A 16,248-nucleotide genomic window follows, 5' to 3' on the forward strand; every position below is an offset into this window, starting at 1 on the left:
AAAAAAAAAGTCAGAGGTTCTAATTGATTTGCTGTGAACTGTCAGCTGTATGTTTCGTTTTCTCAGCACTTCCCTCTTACTGAACTGTAGTCGCCATAAACGCAGTAGGTTTTGACGTGGGAAAGCTTTAGCTGTTCAAACACACACACCTGCTGACATTCAAATCCGCAGACTGTACCACACACCACTGTTTACAGAGTCCTTGACAGGTCTGAAAGAACACTATCAGAAGATTTATCACTATTATCATTTTCAGGGGTAGAACAGAATAATGACTATTTCACCAAGCCTAAATCCCAAAGTGTTGAATTGTCTTTGAAATCATATTATATTTCATTTCTACAAATACAGCCTGGACCCTGGTTTACATAAAAGGATGTTGGCAGTGTAGAGAAAATGAACAGTATTTGGAGAGAAGTGGGATTAGAATCAGTTACACGAGTAAAATGAAGATTGTAGTGTCTTGACACACGACAGCCCAGACCAAGGCAGGAAAGAGTTGGAGAGCAATGGATAGAGAGGGCAGTACCCGGGTTCTAATTTCAGTTCCACTGCTAACTAAGAGTGGGACTTTGGGAAGCATCATTGAATCTTCTTAACAAAATCTGTTTTCCAGGTTCACCAAGACATGAGAATCACCAGGAGAGACTGTTCAAAAAACACATTTGTAGCTGTCAGCCCACCCATACTGAATTAATTGGACTCTCAAGGGCAGGAATGTGCAAAAATCACACACACACAGGCATACCCAGAGGCATCCTGTGTGATTTTTTTTTTTTTTTTGAGACAGATTCTCCCCATGTTGCCCTCAGTAGAGTGCCATGTCGTCACAGCTCACAGCAACCTCAAACTTTTGGGCTTAAGCCATTTTCTTGCCTCAGCCTCCCAAGTAGCTGGGGTTACAGGTGCCGACTACAATGCCTGGCTACTTTTTTGTTGCAGTAGTCATTGCTGTTTAGCTGGCCCAGGCCGGTTTTGAACCTGCCAGGCTTGGTGTATGTGGCTGGCATCGTAACCATTGTGCTACAGGTGCCGAGCCTCCTGTGTGATTCTTTTGAATAAACAATCTGGGGAAAGATTTAGGAAATGTCTGGAGTCTTCCAGTTCTAAGATGCTGTGCTAAACCCTGCATGCTATGATTTGCCCTTGGATGGGCAAAATCTGAACATAAAATGTATTAATCATTCATACTTTGGCGTAGTATTTTTGTAATTATTCTGTATTTTGGGGGGAAGTTAATGCTTATGAGTTGTGTTGTATGGATTAAAGTATTCTCCAAATTTTCCTTTCTTCTCTAATATATTGACTAATATCTGGGTTATCTAGTTCATGGTGCCATATTGAGGATAAATAAGATCTAGATGTGAAAATTTGTCATTATTACTATTGCCATTGGTAAAATAACACCATAGGATAGGCTCTTTTATAAAATTGATAGATCTGTTCATTTTACCCAGATAAATAAATAAAACACAATTATTTCTTCATTAATTTATTGACTTATTCAAAATTTTGAAGACCTATTATGAACAAAGAATTCTACCATGTTCTAGGATGAGAAATATGAAAATGTTTAGAGTGCCTTTCCTTTCTCCTTTTTTTTTTGGAATGTGGAAACTTCCTATTTAGTGATACTTTTAAATAGATAAAACGTTCTATTGATCTCACCAAATGTCTCAATGTATTTGAACATTAATAATACGTGCTAGACATGTTTATTCAGTTTATAGAGAATGCATGATCCCTGTGTCAAAGAAGACACCTGGCAGTCAATCTTCAGGCCTGTAGTAAGTAGTCTGTGGCCTATGATTAATAGCTATGGGTGAAGGGTACCTTTTCTTAGGGTCTTCCTTTTCTTCATGATTCACCGATGCAGTAGAGATGACTAATATCCACGTTCTGGTCCCTGGGTTCAAATCTCCACAGTCATACATCCTGTATAGTGAAACCCCGATTGTGGGAATAAGCAATGGCAAACGACATATATGCAGTCCTCCACAATTAATCAAATACTTTCACATTTATCATTTCCTTTCCTTTCCTCAATAATCCCCAGAGAGAGGCAGAGGAGATGCTGTGAGATGTCCAGAGAAGCTGGTGGGCCAGGACTGGAAAGGAAGCCCCTGGCTCTTGTCAGGGCCCTCCCATTTCTCCCAAGATGCCTCTGGGATTCTACAACAGGAGTGGCGATGGAGGGTAGACCCCCCACATGGCTGTGCAGAGAGAGGGCTCATGTTGTCACAGAGATAAGGGAAGAGTGATTTGAGCTAGTGCCCTTAGACCAGTGTTTCTCAACCTTCCTAATGCTGCGACCCTTTAATACCCTTTAATATTAAAGGGTCACGACATTAGGAACGTTGAGAACCACTGCCTTAGACGGTTGTGCTGGCACCTTTTCAAACTCTCATGATCTTATAGTTCTCCCTGCCTCTTGTATCTGTATTCCAGAGTATTCTCTAAAGTGAAGTTAATGTTTTCTGACTCTAGAATATAATCCCTGAGTAAGGGGATGTTAATTTATCATTTATTTTTTATTTTTTTTTGGCAATTTTTGGCTGGGGCTGAGTTTGAACCTGCCACCTCCGGCATATGGGGCCAGCACCCTATTCCTTTGAGCCACAGGCGCCACCCCTAATCTATCATTTTTTAAAACCTCTAATGTGTCTAACAATAGACACATTTATTAAGTCCCATTAAGGTATTCAGGTTAAATATTAAAGCAGAATACAGTAAGCCCAGCAGGGAAGCTGTCAGAATTCTCTTTCATTCCCTATTCACCCCAGTGATTCCACCACTTTTTAAAGGCAGAGTGGCAGAGCCTCCTCACCACCTTCCTCAGGTCTCTCCTAACCAAAGAAACTAATCAAACTAATCTGCAGGGGTTGAAACCATCCCCTAGAGTCATCTTGTGTCAAAGGCAAGTTCTATGTGATGTCTGCCAGTAATAAGGAGTGAGTTTGCAAAGAAGGGACCAGGTTCCCAAGCAGATGTTGATGTTGGGTGTCAGAGTGGGTAGGTGGCCATCCCCTAGAACAGGAATTGACCCTGGATATAGGGTCAGAGTAGCACACTTAGTTTCTATATAGGAACTAAGAAATCCAGTGAAGCCCATTACCTGGATTTAGCAAATAAAAATGTGGAGCTCCCAGTTAGATTTAAATTTCAGATACATAGAAAATAAATTTTTAGTGAAATTATGGCCCATGCAATACATATGGGATTCAAATTTAACTGGGCATCCTGAATGTTGTGTGGCAAAGCCAACAGGGTCTAAATATTTCAGAACTTTCACTAGAGAACATTTCAGTTTTTTCCTCTTCCCCTTAAGACCTTCCTTGGGTTTTCATCATCTCCCATGTCATCACCCTGAAGGCTTTAGTCATAAGGTGAGGCTAGAGAGGGAGGAGTCCATTTCCAAAATGATAATATCGGTATTTTCAGTTCCAATTTATATAGTCAAAATGTGAGTGGTTTCTTTTTAAACCTTAAAAGGCATTTTATAGATAACTTCAAATAGTTCACTTTTCATATTTTGGCAATGCTTATTTCTTACAGCTTGTGGAGAAGATGATTCACAAAATGAACTGTGAAGATCTACAGTAACTCTTTATTCTCTACACAATTGCCCTGATTTAAAACATAAAACCAAGAATTGAAGATAATTTTTGATGGTGTTGCCTGTCATGGGGAAGTATTTTGTCTAAATCAGAGAAAGTATTGAAAACATATAGTTTGGTTTCTTTCTTCCCACTCAGGTCCTGCACCCTTCTTAATTTTCTCCCATGGAAATAGCATCTTTAGGATCAATTTGGAAGGAACGAACCATGAACAATTGGCAGTGGATGCTGGCGCCTCAGTGATCATGGATTTTCACTACAATAAGGAAAGAATCTATTGGGTGGATTTAGAGAGACAACTTTTGCAAAGAGTTTTTCTGAATGGGTCAAGACAAGAGGTAAAGTACCGTTACCCATGGTATGTAAGGAATTTTTGCACAGGCTAACATATATAATATATTGAATTCTTATATAGAAAAATGAAAATTACATTCCAGTTCAAACATGTGTCTGCCAAATGTAAATACTTATTTAATCTGCATCTGTGGTAATATATTATTGAATAGGCCCATAAATTGTTATTCAGAAGCCCCAAAAGGAGAAAAGGAGAACATGAATGTAATTTTTAAAATATTTAAATTTATTAACTCAGATCACTATTTCATAATTAACACAGATTATGCCAATAGTTGGGGTTATTTATTTATTTATTTTTTGAGACAAAGTCTCACTTTTTTTTTTTTGAGACAGAGTCTCAAGCTGTCGCCCTGGGTAGAGTGCCGTGGCGTCACAGCTCACAATTTTGAGACATAGTCTCACTCTGTTGCCCTCGGTAGAGTGCTATGACATCACAGCTCACAGCAACCTCAAACCGAGGGCTCCAATGATCCTCCTGCCTCAGCCTCCTGAGTAGCTGGGACAATAGACACCTGCCACAACATCAGGCTATTTTTAGAGATGAGGTCTTGCTCTTGCTCAGGCTGGTCTCCAAATCCTAAACTCAAGCAATCCATCTGTCTCAGGCTCCCGGAGGGCTAGATTACAGGTGTGAGCCACCTCGCTGGCCTCCAATGACTGTTTTTGATATTTACATGATACCCAGGATTCTCAACTGGGGGCGTGGTGGGGGATTTGGTCCCTCAGGGGACATCTGGCAATTTCTGGAAACAATTTTGGTTGTCTAACTGGGTAGGTAGGAGGGCGGTGAAACCACTGGCATCTAGAGGTGAGGGGATGCTGCTAAACATCTTAGAATATGCAGGACGGTGCCACAATGAAGAATTATCCATCCCCAAATCTCAACAGTGCTGAGAGTGAGAAACACTATTTATACATATAAAAGCCTCTGTTAGAGGGCAGCACCTGTGGCTCAGTGAGTAGGGCGCCAGCCCCATATACCGAAGGTGGGGGTTCGAGCCCAGCCCCAGCCAAACCGCAGCAATAACAACAAAAAGTAGCCGGGCATTGTGGTGGGCACCTGTAGTACCAGCTACGGGAGACTGAGGCAAGAGAATCACCTAAGCCCAAGAGCTGGAGGTTGCTGTGAGCTGTGATGTCACAGCACTCTACCAAGGGCAACAAAGGCAAAAAGAAAAAAAAAAAGCCTCTGTTTTGTCACATGACATGTAGGGAGAAAAAAATTTTCCCTTTTATTCTCAAGGTGTTGGCACTCTAGAAAAAAAAAATAAAGCAGACCACAGATCTAATGTATTTTACTTCAAGTTGATACAAAAGATCCTTAATCTTTGTTCTTAGCTGTAGAATACTTAATGAGTCCCGGGAGAAATGTTCTCTCAACTCTTTGGAGATGGATTACAAAGTGCACGTGACTAGAGAAACTTCAAATATTTATTCCCAACACAAAATGCACACTGTTTTTTTTTCTTATTTTTCAACCCAAACTTTCTCTCTCCAGTTATTCTTAAAAGCTTCAATTAGGTGCTAATCTGTTTTATCACAACTCTAATACCTGCTAATCTCACTTTTAACAAGGATGGCTGCTCACTACTCTCTGCCCTTCTGGTAGTTTCAAAATCTTGAGCCTAGGAATTTGGAGGGTTTCTTGTCACAGAACAAGAAAAAAACTTCAAATAGTTACAATTTTATATCAAGTCATTAGGAAAGTTTCATCCTGATGCCAAAAATTTCACCGTTATTTCTTTGGGTTAAAACATTGTTTATGAAGGACAGCTGTTAAAACACAACTGACCTAGCTGAGTTTATCTATGATTATATTAGCAATTGATAAAATGGGTTGGCTAGATTTCTTTGTGTGAGGTGAGGGACTCATGAGATTATGCCATCTCAGCTCAACTCCAAGTTCAGGAGAGTGGCCGTGAGCAGCTGGAACTCTGCCATGGTGGAAATATTTACTCCACAGAAATCTGCAATGGTGCAAATCAGGGTTTCTGCCCACCTTGCAACATTCCATCCTCTAAGAAGATCAGTTTACCTGTTCGTTATTGGAGTTAGGAGATAACTAGTGGTGGCCACTCAGTCGGGGTGCATAAAGGGAAGCCCTATTTCTCTGGTCAGGGATGAGGGCACAGAGGACTGCAGAAAGGATGGAGGAGAAAGGGCCAGAAAAAAGGGGAGGATTCTGACAGGTAATTCACCAAACCCATGGCTTTATGCTCATAGTCCAAGGGAATCTTGGAGAAGATGCAGCAAAGCTTGAAATTGAGATCTGTCGAGGATCTGGAAAATTCCTTTAGCAAATGGGATTGAATAAATTGTCCTTAAGATAGCATCAAAATTCCACTCTTAACGATAGTTGAAATTATTAATACATTATGGTCATATTACCTGATAAGAATGTGTTTGATGGCATTAATACAGCATGCCTGATTTCAAAGATGTATAGGATAATCTTCATTTTCAAAGCTGTGAGGTACATAGTATGCCCAGATATATTTGATTGTGGGGTAGGCTCAGGGGTGAGGGTTAATATTGCCATATCAAAACAAAGGCACCATATTGCGACTATCTTATCATTTCAATAATTTTGGGAATGGGTAGAAGTGACAAATATTTAAAAGAATAGACTTTTATATATAACAGTAAAATAACTTTGTTGTGAATAAGGAATCATTAATAACTTTGAAATTTGATTTTTCAGAGAGTGTGCAATATAGAGAAAAATGTTTCTGGAATGGCAGTAAATTGGATAAATGAAGAAATTATTTGGTCAAATCAACAGGAAGGAATCATTACAGTAACAGATATGAAAGGAAATAATTCCCGTGTTCTTTTAAGTGCCTTAAAATATCCTGCGAATATAGCAGTTGATCCAGTAGAAAGGTAAATTCTGCTGTATTCAGACAAGGAAATATGTTTCTAAGTCTAATGAAGATTCATAGAATCATTACATTTTGAACTTAAAGGGACCTTCTCACTGAGTCAAAGGCCATCTTGTACCACACACAAATACCATTTTCAATAGGACAGTTGCCTGGATTTGGACTGAGGCAGGCCCCCTCCACAGACACTGCTAACTATCATGGCATTCTGCTATAGAAACACAATTCTCCTTCTAACTTGACATCACTTGTAATTTCTGTAATGAGGCAATATGTACTTGTTGAATTAAATTTTCATTCAAAATAGTACTGCTCGTTCTGTGCAGGAGCTAGGGGCTGCTGAAACGTTGAAAGAGCTGGCCGTTTTGGTAACTACACATTCAACTACATGTTTGCTCTCAGGTTCATGTTCTGGTCTTCAGAGCAGGCCGGCAGCCTTCACAGAGCAGATCTCAATGGCATGCAAGTGAGGACTCTGTTGGAGACGTCACAGAAAATAACAGCTATGTCACTGGATCTGCTTGATAAGCGGCTCTTTTGGATTCATTACGACAGAGAAGGAAGCAGTTCTCATATTTATTCCTGTGATTATGATGGAGGTTCTGTCCATCTTAGCAAATATCAAACACAGTAAGTTTTGCTTTTGGTATAAAACAAAATAATTACCATTTGAAGTTCGTAAGATAAATTAATTTTACTTTTATCACCTAAACTGAGGTAGTTCAAGTACCAAGTTTACAATTTATTAGAAGAATGACTTTGGGTCATAACTTCTCTTATCCTGTTTCCTTTAATGTGAAGATTATCACGGTACCTATATGTTAGGATTGTTGTGAAGGCAAGGTAAATAAATGCAAATAAAAATCATCAACAGACTATTTGGCATATAATAAGTTCTCACATGTTAGCCAGAATTCTACTTTTTGGAATGTCAAATGTTTTGTGAAGCACCTATCTTTCATTTGACTTGCTGTCATGCCAGGAACTGACTGTCCAGCTTGTGGCAAGAGGCAGAAATTTGTCACAAGAAACCCACTCTTACCCTGTTTTCATTACACTTATGTGATGGCTAACAGAATAAAGGCAGTGGATATGGTGCTAGAAATTATATCCTAGTTCAGATTATAAGGACACAAAATTATAAACTTAATATACTTTTCTAATGCTAAATAAGAAACAATTGAAAAGGTAAGTGATTTAAATTCAAACAATCCCTGTAATCCTAGCACTCTGGGGGACCGAGGTGGGAGGATCCCTTAAGCTCAGGAGTTTTAGACCAGCCTGAGCCAAGAGTGAGACCCTGTCTCTGCTAAAAATAGAAATATTAGCCAGGCATCATGGTGGGTGCTTGAAGTTGCAGTTACTGGGGAGGCTGAGGCAGGAGCATCACTTGAGCCCAGGAGTCCGAGGTTGCTGTGAGCTAGGCTGAGGGCACTGCACTCTATCCTGGGCAACAGAATGAGACTCTGTGTCAAAACAAACAAACACAAAATTGAAATAAAGTAAAATTTTAAAAAGCCAAGGAACAAATGTCCTGCCATTTCTCCTCCCTGGTTGTTTTTTAGGCACAACATGTTTGCAATGTCCCTTTTTGGTGACCGCATCTTCTATTCAACATGGAAAACAAAGATGATTTGGATAGCCAACAAACACACTGGGAGAGATATGGTTAGAATCAGCCTCAATCCGTCATCTGGACCACCTGGTGAACTTAAATTAGTGCATCCGCTTGTACAGCCCAAGGCCAAGGACAGTGCTCTAGAGTCTGGTGAGTCATCCCTGACCTCACTTGGGGCCTCTGGTATACAGTCCCCACCCAGATCTTTGCTCAAGTCAGACAATAAAGGGCTGTAGGAGGAAAAATAATTTTTTCTTCAGTCCTCATAAGTTCTTATTTGGAATGAACCCCTGTAACAAATGACAGATAAGTAAGAGAAAACCAGAAATTTATTAGCATGCACATTTCATCTATACATGGGAAACACCCAGGGGATGAGTAGTTCTCAAAGAGGCGGCTTTAAATTCTGGCTTACATAGCATCCTCAGCAAGAATGGTAATGGACTAGAGAAGGGACAAGACAAAGGAAAAAGACTTGGAGTTTCTACTGGCAACAATTTGGGGGAAGGCAAATAAATGGCCGGTAAAGGCTAATTGATAAAGCTTGTTAATGTAGGACTTTGATGCTGTTGCCAGGCCACAGGGTCTCAAATTGTTTTCAGCGCCTAACTTTTGTTTCCCTGGTGGAGAGGGAAGGCTGGATACCTGTTGTCTTTGTAAATCTATGTCCTGCTTTTTGGTAATTAAAGGAAGGGCAGAAACTTTTTCTGCATCCACTTCTGAATCATTCAGCTTAACAACCATCCTTTACATTTCAGAGGTAAATTGTTCAGCTCAGCAATCATCCTTTACATTTTCTGGTCTCACACAGGTTCATCCTTAATCTCTCCCACTATCTCACCCCTAGTTTCCAATATGCCACCAGATCTTTTCCTTTCACCTCCCCCAAATTCATCCCAGATGTCCAGTTCTCTCTACCACCATAGTCCAAACCATTGGGCATTTCTTCTTTGGCCTATTATAGTTGCCACTCAACTGATCTCTCCCCTCTTTTCCCCTTTAAATGATAAATCTGATCCATTTGCTCCCCTGCTTGAAATCCTTCAAAAGCTTTTCTTTATATTTAGGTTAAAATTCAACATTTTACCAAGCTGTCAATATTTGACCAACCTGCTCTAGTGTTCTCTGCCCTCCCTAGATCTGAAACAAGTCTCCCTACACTCCTCCAACATTCCACACTCCTTCCTGCCTTTGGGCATTAGAACTCACTCTCCCCTGGCCTGGACTACTCTTCAGTTCTGAACTAAAATGCCCTGTCCTCAGATAGGCCTTCTCTGCTCAGCCAATCAAAGTAGGCCCCTTTGCCTCCTATATTTCTCTTGGTCCACCCTGCATTGAACCCATCCCAAAGTGTCATTATGTATTAACTTGCTTGCTTTTTTAATTCTCTCTCTCACTTGATTATAAACACCATGTAGGCAGGGACCATGTCCATCTTCCTTGTCTTTTCACCGTCATATATACAGTGGATATTTATAAATAAATTAATTTTAGTAAATTTATAAATAAACAAGTGTTAGTAAAATGAATGAATGATTGAATGTAGGCACACTCCCAAATTTCTACTTCCAAAGGTAGTCTTCTCTGAAGTCTTTAACATATAACGCTTTTGTTTTTTTTTCAAAAATCGTTAGGCTTTTTTAATTTGTTCTAATTGTTAGGCTGCTCAGTATGACATAGATGCCACACAAATGACATTACACTAACATCTCACCTTGATGTAAAAGTTTAATTTCAAGATGGTTTTAAAATATATTTAATTTTATCTCCAAATAGTCCTCTGATGTGCAGAAACAGAGATGAGATAGAATGATTTTATCCTCTTCATTCTACCTATTGGGATGGCACCAGGGTCTGGTGATGGTGTGGAAGACGTTAGAGACTGTAGGTCCTGCCACAGTCAGCATGCAGGTGTGTTGATACCTGCCTCTTTTCCCCTTTAAATAATAAACCTGATCCTGAAGAGAGTTGTGGGACTGAACAGGAGGATAGGTATGAGCTTGTGGAGGGAGGCTGGAGTCAAGGAGGAATAGATGCTGTCACTTCTTATACCCCCAGACAGGTTTCTTTTTAACTGGTAACTTTTTCTTTTGAGCTGAGTAACTGCTTTTTATTGGGTTTCTTTAAAAACCTAGCTAGCAACTATAATCAAAATCTGTAATGACTATGCTTCCAATGCAATACTACAGAATTGCAAAGGATAAAATAAATTTCAAGAGATGAAGCATTTATTCATATAAGTAACTTTTAAAAACTGGTTTAGTTGAACTTGCAAAGCAAATGTTATGGGAAACAATTCAATTGTGGGTTGTAGCACCACATTAAATAGCAACCTATTGTGACCTAGTGGCCACACTCTAAAGTAGAGGGTGAACGCATCTTGGCCATGAATGCAATATTCTGCCAGACACCTTCCTTGGGAAACTTCCACTTGAGCTATCTTCAAATACAACTCATTATCTGAGTGGTGATGACTTACAACAAAGTTGCAACCAAAACTATAAGGAGAATTTACTGAGTCTCATTCATAATCACGATAGATATGTGATGATGATATCATGATCATTCTCTCTTACATTTACATGTAACCTCACAGTTTGCAAAAGGTCTTCATGGGCATTATCTTATTCATTTATCATGGCAAGTTGCAAGGGCAATAATTTCATAATTGAGAAATCTGAACAAACAGAGTGACTTTTCGAGGATTATGCAGCTAGTTAATGATAATTTGGAAAAAATTCCCCATCTTCAATCTCTCAGTGTAGTATTCTTTATACCATAAATACATTCTCTCTTCAGAGTTCCTCACTATTACTGGCCTCTTTGATAGGAAGTTCAAATAGGATAACGGAAAGCATGAATTTCAGAAAAAAATCCATAATGACTCACTAAAGAACACCCTCAAATAAGGTGGCAAATAGAATTTGATTGGGTAGCCACTGCCAGCTGCGGAGCCACAGGCAAACCTGGAATCCAGAAGTCAAAGGACATTGGAGATTGGCTCTAGTTATTGACCAAAGGATGGGCTTTGCACACTGTCCAGACACAAAAGACTTTTGATTTCAAGAGCATCGTTACTTGGCCATCATACATTAGGTTTAAATTGTTTTAGTGTTTTAGAGGATAGGACTTCTTTACTTAGGGCTATTAGATCTCCAGGGTGTGTGTGTGTGTGTTAGGTGAAAATATGCAATATTCCCCATACAAAGATGGTACATAACTTTCCTCAGGTTCTCAATGTGCCTGACATGCTTCAAAAGTAAAGACTTCTCTAGAGGCTGGTTAGCTCCTCCTGGATTTTATACCTGCAATTGCTGCTCCTCTGACCGTATGAACAGTAGTACTTTAGCTTACAAGGCACTTAGTAATGAAGCTACTTCAATGAAGAGATAACTGAGAAAAATTATGCAACCTGGTTGATAACGTTTGTGTTATAAAATGTAAGTATTTATATGAATAAGAATATCAATAAACTTTTTGCAAAGTTCCTAAACTGTCACTTATCAAAGTATGTTCTATAGAATGCTAGTTCTGTGAGAGTTAATGGGATTATTTGGGGGAAAGAAAAAACTTTCAAGATCAAATGATTTAGAAATGTTGGATTCACTAAAGTTAAATGGTTGTTTTTTTTCTCAAGTAGAATTTCACAGGACCATTCTACTGATACAAACTGTGACATTTTTCTATTTGATTTCCCATGCGGCAGCCCGCAGGACTTTGAACTATTATTTCTAGCCCAGACCTCTTTTTGGAGCTCTAGACTAATTTAAAAAAAAACTCCAAAGCACAATGAATTAATGAGTAGCATGCTATGGTGCTGAACTACAGAGAAAATTACTTAAAACACTGGGGATTTATTCGTAATATACAAACGAGAGCAGCCCTGGTGGAGATTGTTCAACCAAGGCGAGGGTGGAGCCCACAAAGGCAAAGCCAGGAAGCTTCCCAGGGAAGACTGATTTGTTGGTTTAAGCAAGTCCTTGGCTTATGGATTCAGACTGGCTGGTTGTAGAGGAGTTTTACGCTGCTGATGGAGATCGGTGAGCCCTAAATCAAAGGATCAGAGCCACAGTTTCTCCAGCAGGCTGTTTTTTTGATGATCTGACCAGTCCCTGAAGAACAGGGGCTTTGGTCCTTCCTCTGGGCCATGCCCACTTGCTGTCTGCAGTGTCCTGGAACTGCAGTGCCACAGTGAATGCACAGGTTCAGCCTCAGCAAAGATATCCTTATGAAGGACTAGAAAACTGATTTCATGTGGGGCGGAGGAGAAGCCAGCAACTCCTCAATTTCTGCCTTGGGAGATGGAGTGGGTAACTGAGCTAGGGACACCACGGGGAGAGGAGGAGGAAGGAGAGAGGTGAAAGTTGGTAGGTGGGTTAATTTCTTTGAGCCTGAGGCACTTGCAAGAAGTCCAAGTAGAATGCTTAAGTCTGTACCTGTGCATTCACTGCGGCAGCTTTTGTTTACCTGCCCGCTGAGGTTTTCTACTTGGATTTCTTTTTTTTTTCCCAAGTGGCAAAGCATGGCTATTTTTAAGTTAAATAAAATTTGAACATTTTCATCTTTTGTGTCCCTGACAATAGGAGATTTGGTGACATTTAAGTTGACCCACATTTCTTACATCTTTTTTATATATATATATTTTATGTACACGTTAATGCGTTTATGGGGTACAGATGTAAGCATTCTACCTGGATTTCTTCCAAGTGCCTCAGGCTCAGAGAAATTAACCCACCTACCAACTTTCACCTCCCTCTTTCCTCCTCCTTTCCCCGTGGTGTCCCTAGCCCAGTTACCCACTCCATTTCCCAAGGCAGAAATCTAGGAGTTGCTGGCTTCTCCCCCACCCCCCACCCCATGAAATCAGTTTTCTAGTCCTATTAATTCCATCCCCTGGGATCTAACCAGGGGCCCTCCCCAAGGCATTCCTGATTAGTATCCTAGCCTTCATTTCCTATGCTGCAGGGAGCATAATCCTTCAAAATGAGAACCCAATCATCTCATTCCTTGATTAAAACGTGCTGACAACTCCCTATCACCAGTAATTAAAGTATAATTAAAGTGCAGTCTCATTCCTGGCTCACAAAGCCCTCTGCTGGCTCTTCAGCTTCATCTCTGACTCTTGTCTGCCCTACATCCCCGCTGCAGCCACCCTCGCTGCAGCCACCCTCGGAGATGCACCTTCCTCCCACAAGGCATGCTTGCTCCCTTCTCCAGGCCTGTCACCACGCTGGGGGAGTCTCTTCCTCCTTCTCTTCGCGGGCTCTCTCCTCATCCTCTGAGAGCTCCAACGTGAGCGCACCTTCCCTGACCCACCGGGGAGTAAGTCAGCTGTTCTGTGTTTTCAGAGAACACGTTCTTGGAGAGTATGTTCAAAGAGAATTTCCCCACTTAATGGCCCCTACTCTGCTTTGCCACAATTGTGTCTTCCTAAATTCCTTAGTCCTAGGAGGACAGGGAACACAGCTCTGCATTGTATTCCTAATGCCTAGAGGGCTTTAATGAACAAGAGCTGAAAAAACAAATGAAAAGAACATCCTTTGCCACTCTCTCCCCTAACCAGTATCATAAGGAACAAAGTTTAAAGATAGACCTGATCTAAATACATGTTGCCTTCCTAATAGAAATATCACACTTATTAGGTATGTACAAAATTACATGCTCTGGACTTCCCCTACATTACCTCACTTAATCTTCATTTACAACAACCCTATGAATTAGGTGTGATAATTAGTATTGTTTTACATATTAAAAATCTGAGGCTTGGAGATGTCACAATAGTTTGTTCAAGGTCACACCGTGGTGGAATTGGGATTTGAACCCAGGTAGACTAATACCATTCTGCTTCCCCAACTATACTCTGGCTATTAGCTATCATTTCATCTTTTAGATGTCTGGTTTGTTTTGGGAAAACCTGTAATTTAGCATATCACTGCTTATCCATGGCTTCCTGGTGGGTAAATGCTTCATTCTGCACAGATCATGGGTCAAAACTTTATCTCTCTCTCTTTTCTTAAATTTATTTTTCAATTTCAGAAACTCAGAAAATCTTTCTCTCACTTGTCCCTGGCTGTCTGAAAATAGACCCAGCATTGATCTTCCATTCAGGTTGTCATGATTGAGTTTATTAGCAGCTCTCCTGGCTACCCTGACACCTATGCTATTACATGAATCTCAGAGTCAGTGTGGGAACTTCTTTGTACAGAATGCTAATGGGAATATTTCAAGCTCAGCTTCTGGAGATTTTGCAACTAGTTTATGGCCTCCTGACTTTACTTTGCAAAAGGCTCAATTTTTTTTTGGTTTTTTCTCTATGCTTCAAATGTAGATTCCAGTTTTAAGCTCGTAAGAGAGTTTCTGAAGCATTATCTTTGGGAAATGAAGGGTATCTATAACTAACGCTGTATAAAATGCATTCAGTCTATGCACAAAAACATTGCTGAATTCTATCAAGAGTAATTGCCTCCACCTGGAAATGCTTCCTTCTGGAAGTAATTAGTGTAGCTAAAACTGCCAAGGTGGGATTCTGAATCATTTTTATTATTTCACTGCTGGAGTGTCTGCTGTATAACCTTGGTTATTTGAAAACCCCTGAGAAAGAATCCTCCTACAAAGATGAATATCTTTTCATATAATTTTAGATAATCAATTTACATACATAAAGCTCTGTTATTTTTCATAGAAATCTTGGTAAGATATGGATTTCTGTATTTCTCTAACATCATTTATAGTTATTGGTGTTTTCTTAGTGACGAAAGTCACATTTACGTGGGAACAGTTATGGGACTGGTAGGGCAAAGCTGGGTTTATAACGTAGGTGTGCCCTGACACCAAAAGGCTGCCACTTGAAATGCATTCCTACTCGGGACTGCTCTGTGTCATTTTTCTGTCTTCTTCCTTTCAGCGGCTCTCACATCTTACTGATTTCCCCATACCTGGCTGTAGACTCTGTTTATTTTCTAATCTGAGACTTTTCTTGCCTTCTGTTTGTTCAGGAAACCAGATTATCAGTCCTATAAAATTTTCCCCTTTCTGGATTTTGCAGATGATATTCCCGCGGTGGCATTTAACATGTTTCTCTACCCTCTGTATTTCCTATAAATTGGTGGGTTAGTGCGAGAGGCGGATCAGTCAGATTTTTGGCAAGAATGCTTTGTGGGAAGCACTGAAGCTGGTCCCCTAAGCTTCCTACTGCACCACATTAGCAGGTGCAGAGGAGCTTTTCTCATTCTTCCCGTGATGTTCAAGATTAATCAGCAGTTCAGGGGCACTGGCCCAATCCATCCATGGTAAAGTTTCTCATCACTCTGTCACATAATAGTTTTAGAAGCTATTGATTATCGTCGCCTACAGCTATATTTTTGTTAGAGGTTCCAAGTGATGATATTTTAATTCTATCATTGCTTATGCATTTATTAGCTGGAATTCTTACATAAAGAAACTTTCCACATCAGATATTTGCTTTCCCTGAGGAGCAGCCTTTATAGAAAAGGTAAATTCAATGCTTGATCCTATCCCTTAATTTGCCTGTTTTCAGAATCAAGAGTTAGTATCTCAGTATCTTCCAAAGGTCACTTTTTTTAAAAAAAGCATCTTTGTAAAATCATGGATTTTAAACAATAGTCGACATGTTTTTATTCACCGTAGTTATGGTTATTTTGATACTTGTATTAATACCATCTTTCTCCAGGGGGAGCCCTGCTTTCAGGCTTCTAGTCTATGTGGGAGAGGTGACCAATAGGTGGTGACCTGATTTTCCTGGTCATTGACACTG

General features: G+C 40.0%; 1 protein-coding gene across 1 annotated transcript in view; it reads left to right on the forward strand.

Annotated features, from left to right (window-relative positions):
* The window catches only part of EGF (epidermal growth factor), an 83,192-nt gene that overhangs the window by 15,403 nt on the left and 51,541 nt on the right, over window positions 1-16,248 (forward strand). Inside the window, exons 2-5 of the mRNA XM_012810342.2 lie at window positions 3,756-3,955; window positions 6,676-6,857; window positions 7,259-7,486; window positions 8,422-8,624. Coding sequence (XP_012665796.1) covers window positions 3,756-3,955; window positions 6,676-6,857; window positions 7,259-7,486; window positions 8,422-8,624 — 813 coding nt within the window. The remainder of the gene's footprint in view (window positions 1-3,755; window positions 3,956-6,675; window positions 6,858-7,258; window positions 7,487-8,421; window positions 8,625-16,248) is intronic.

This window comes from Otolemur garnettii, unplaced genomic scaffold, assembly GCF_000181295.1.
Source record: "Otolemur garnettii isolate 467f Iridium unplaced genomic scaffold, OtoGar3 scaffold00129, whole genome shotgun sequence".
In the NCBI taxonomy this organism is placed as follows: Eukaryota; Metazoa; Chordata; class Mammalia; order Primates; family Galagidae; genus Otolemur; species Otolemur garnettii.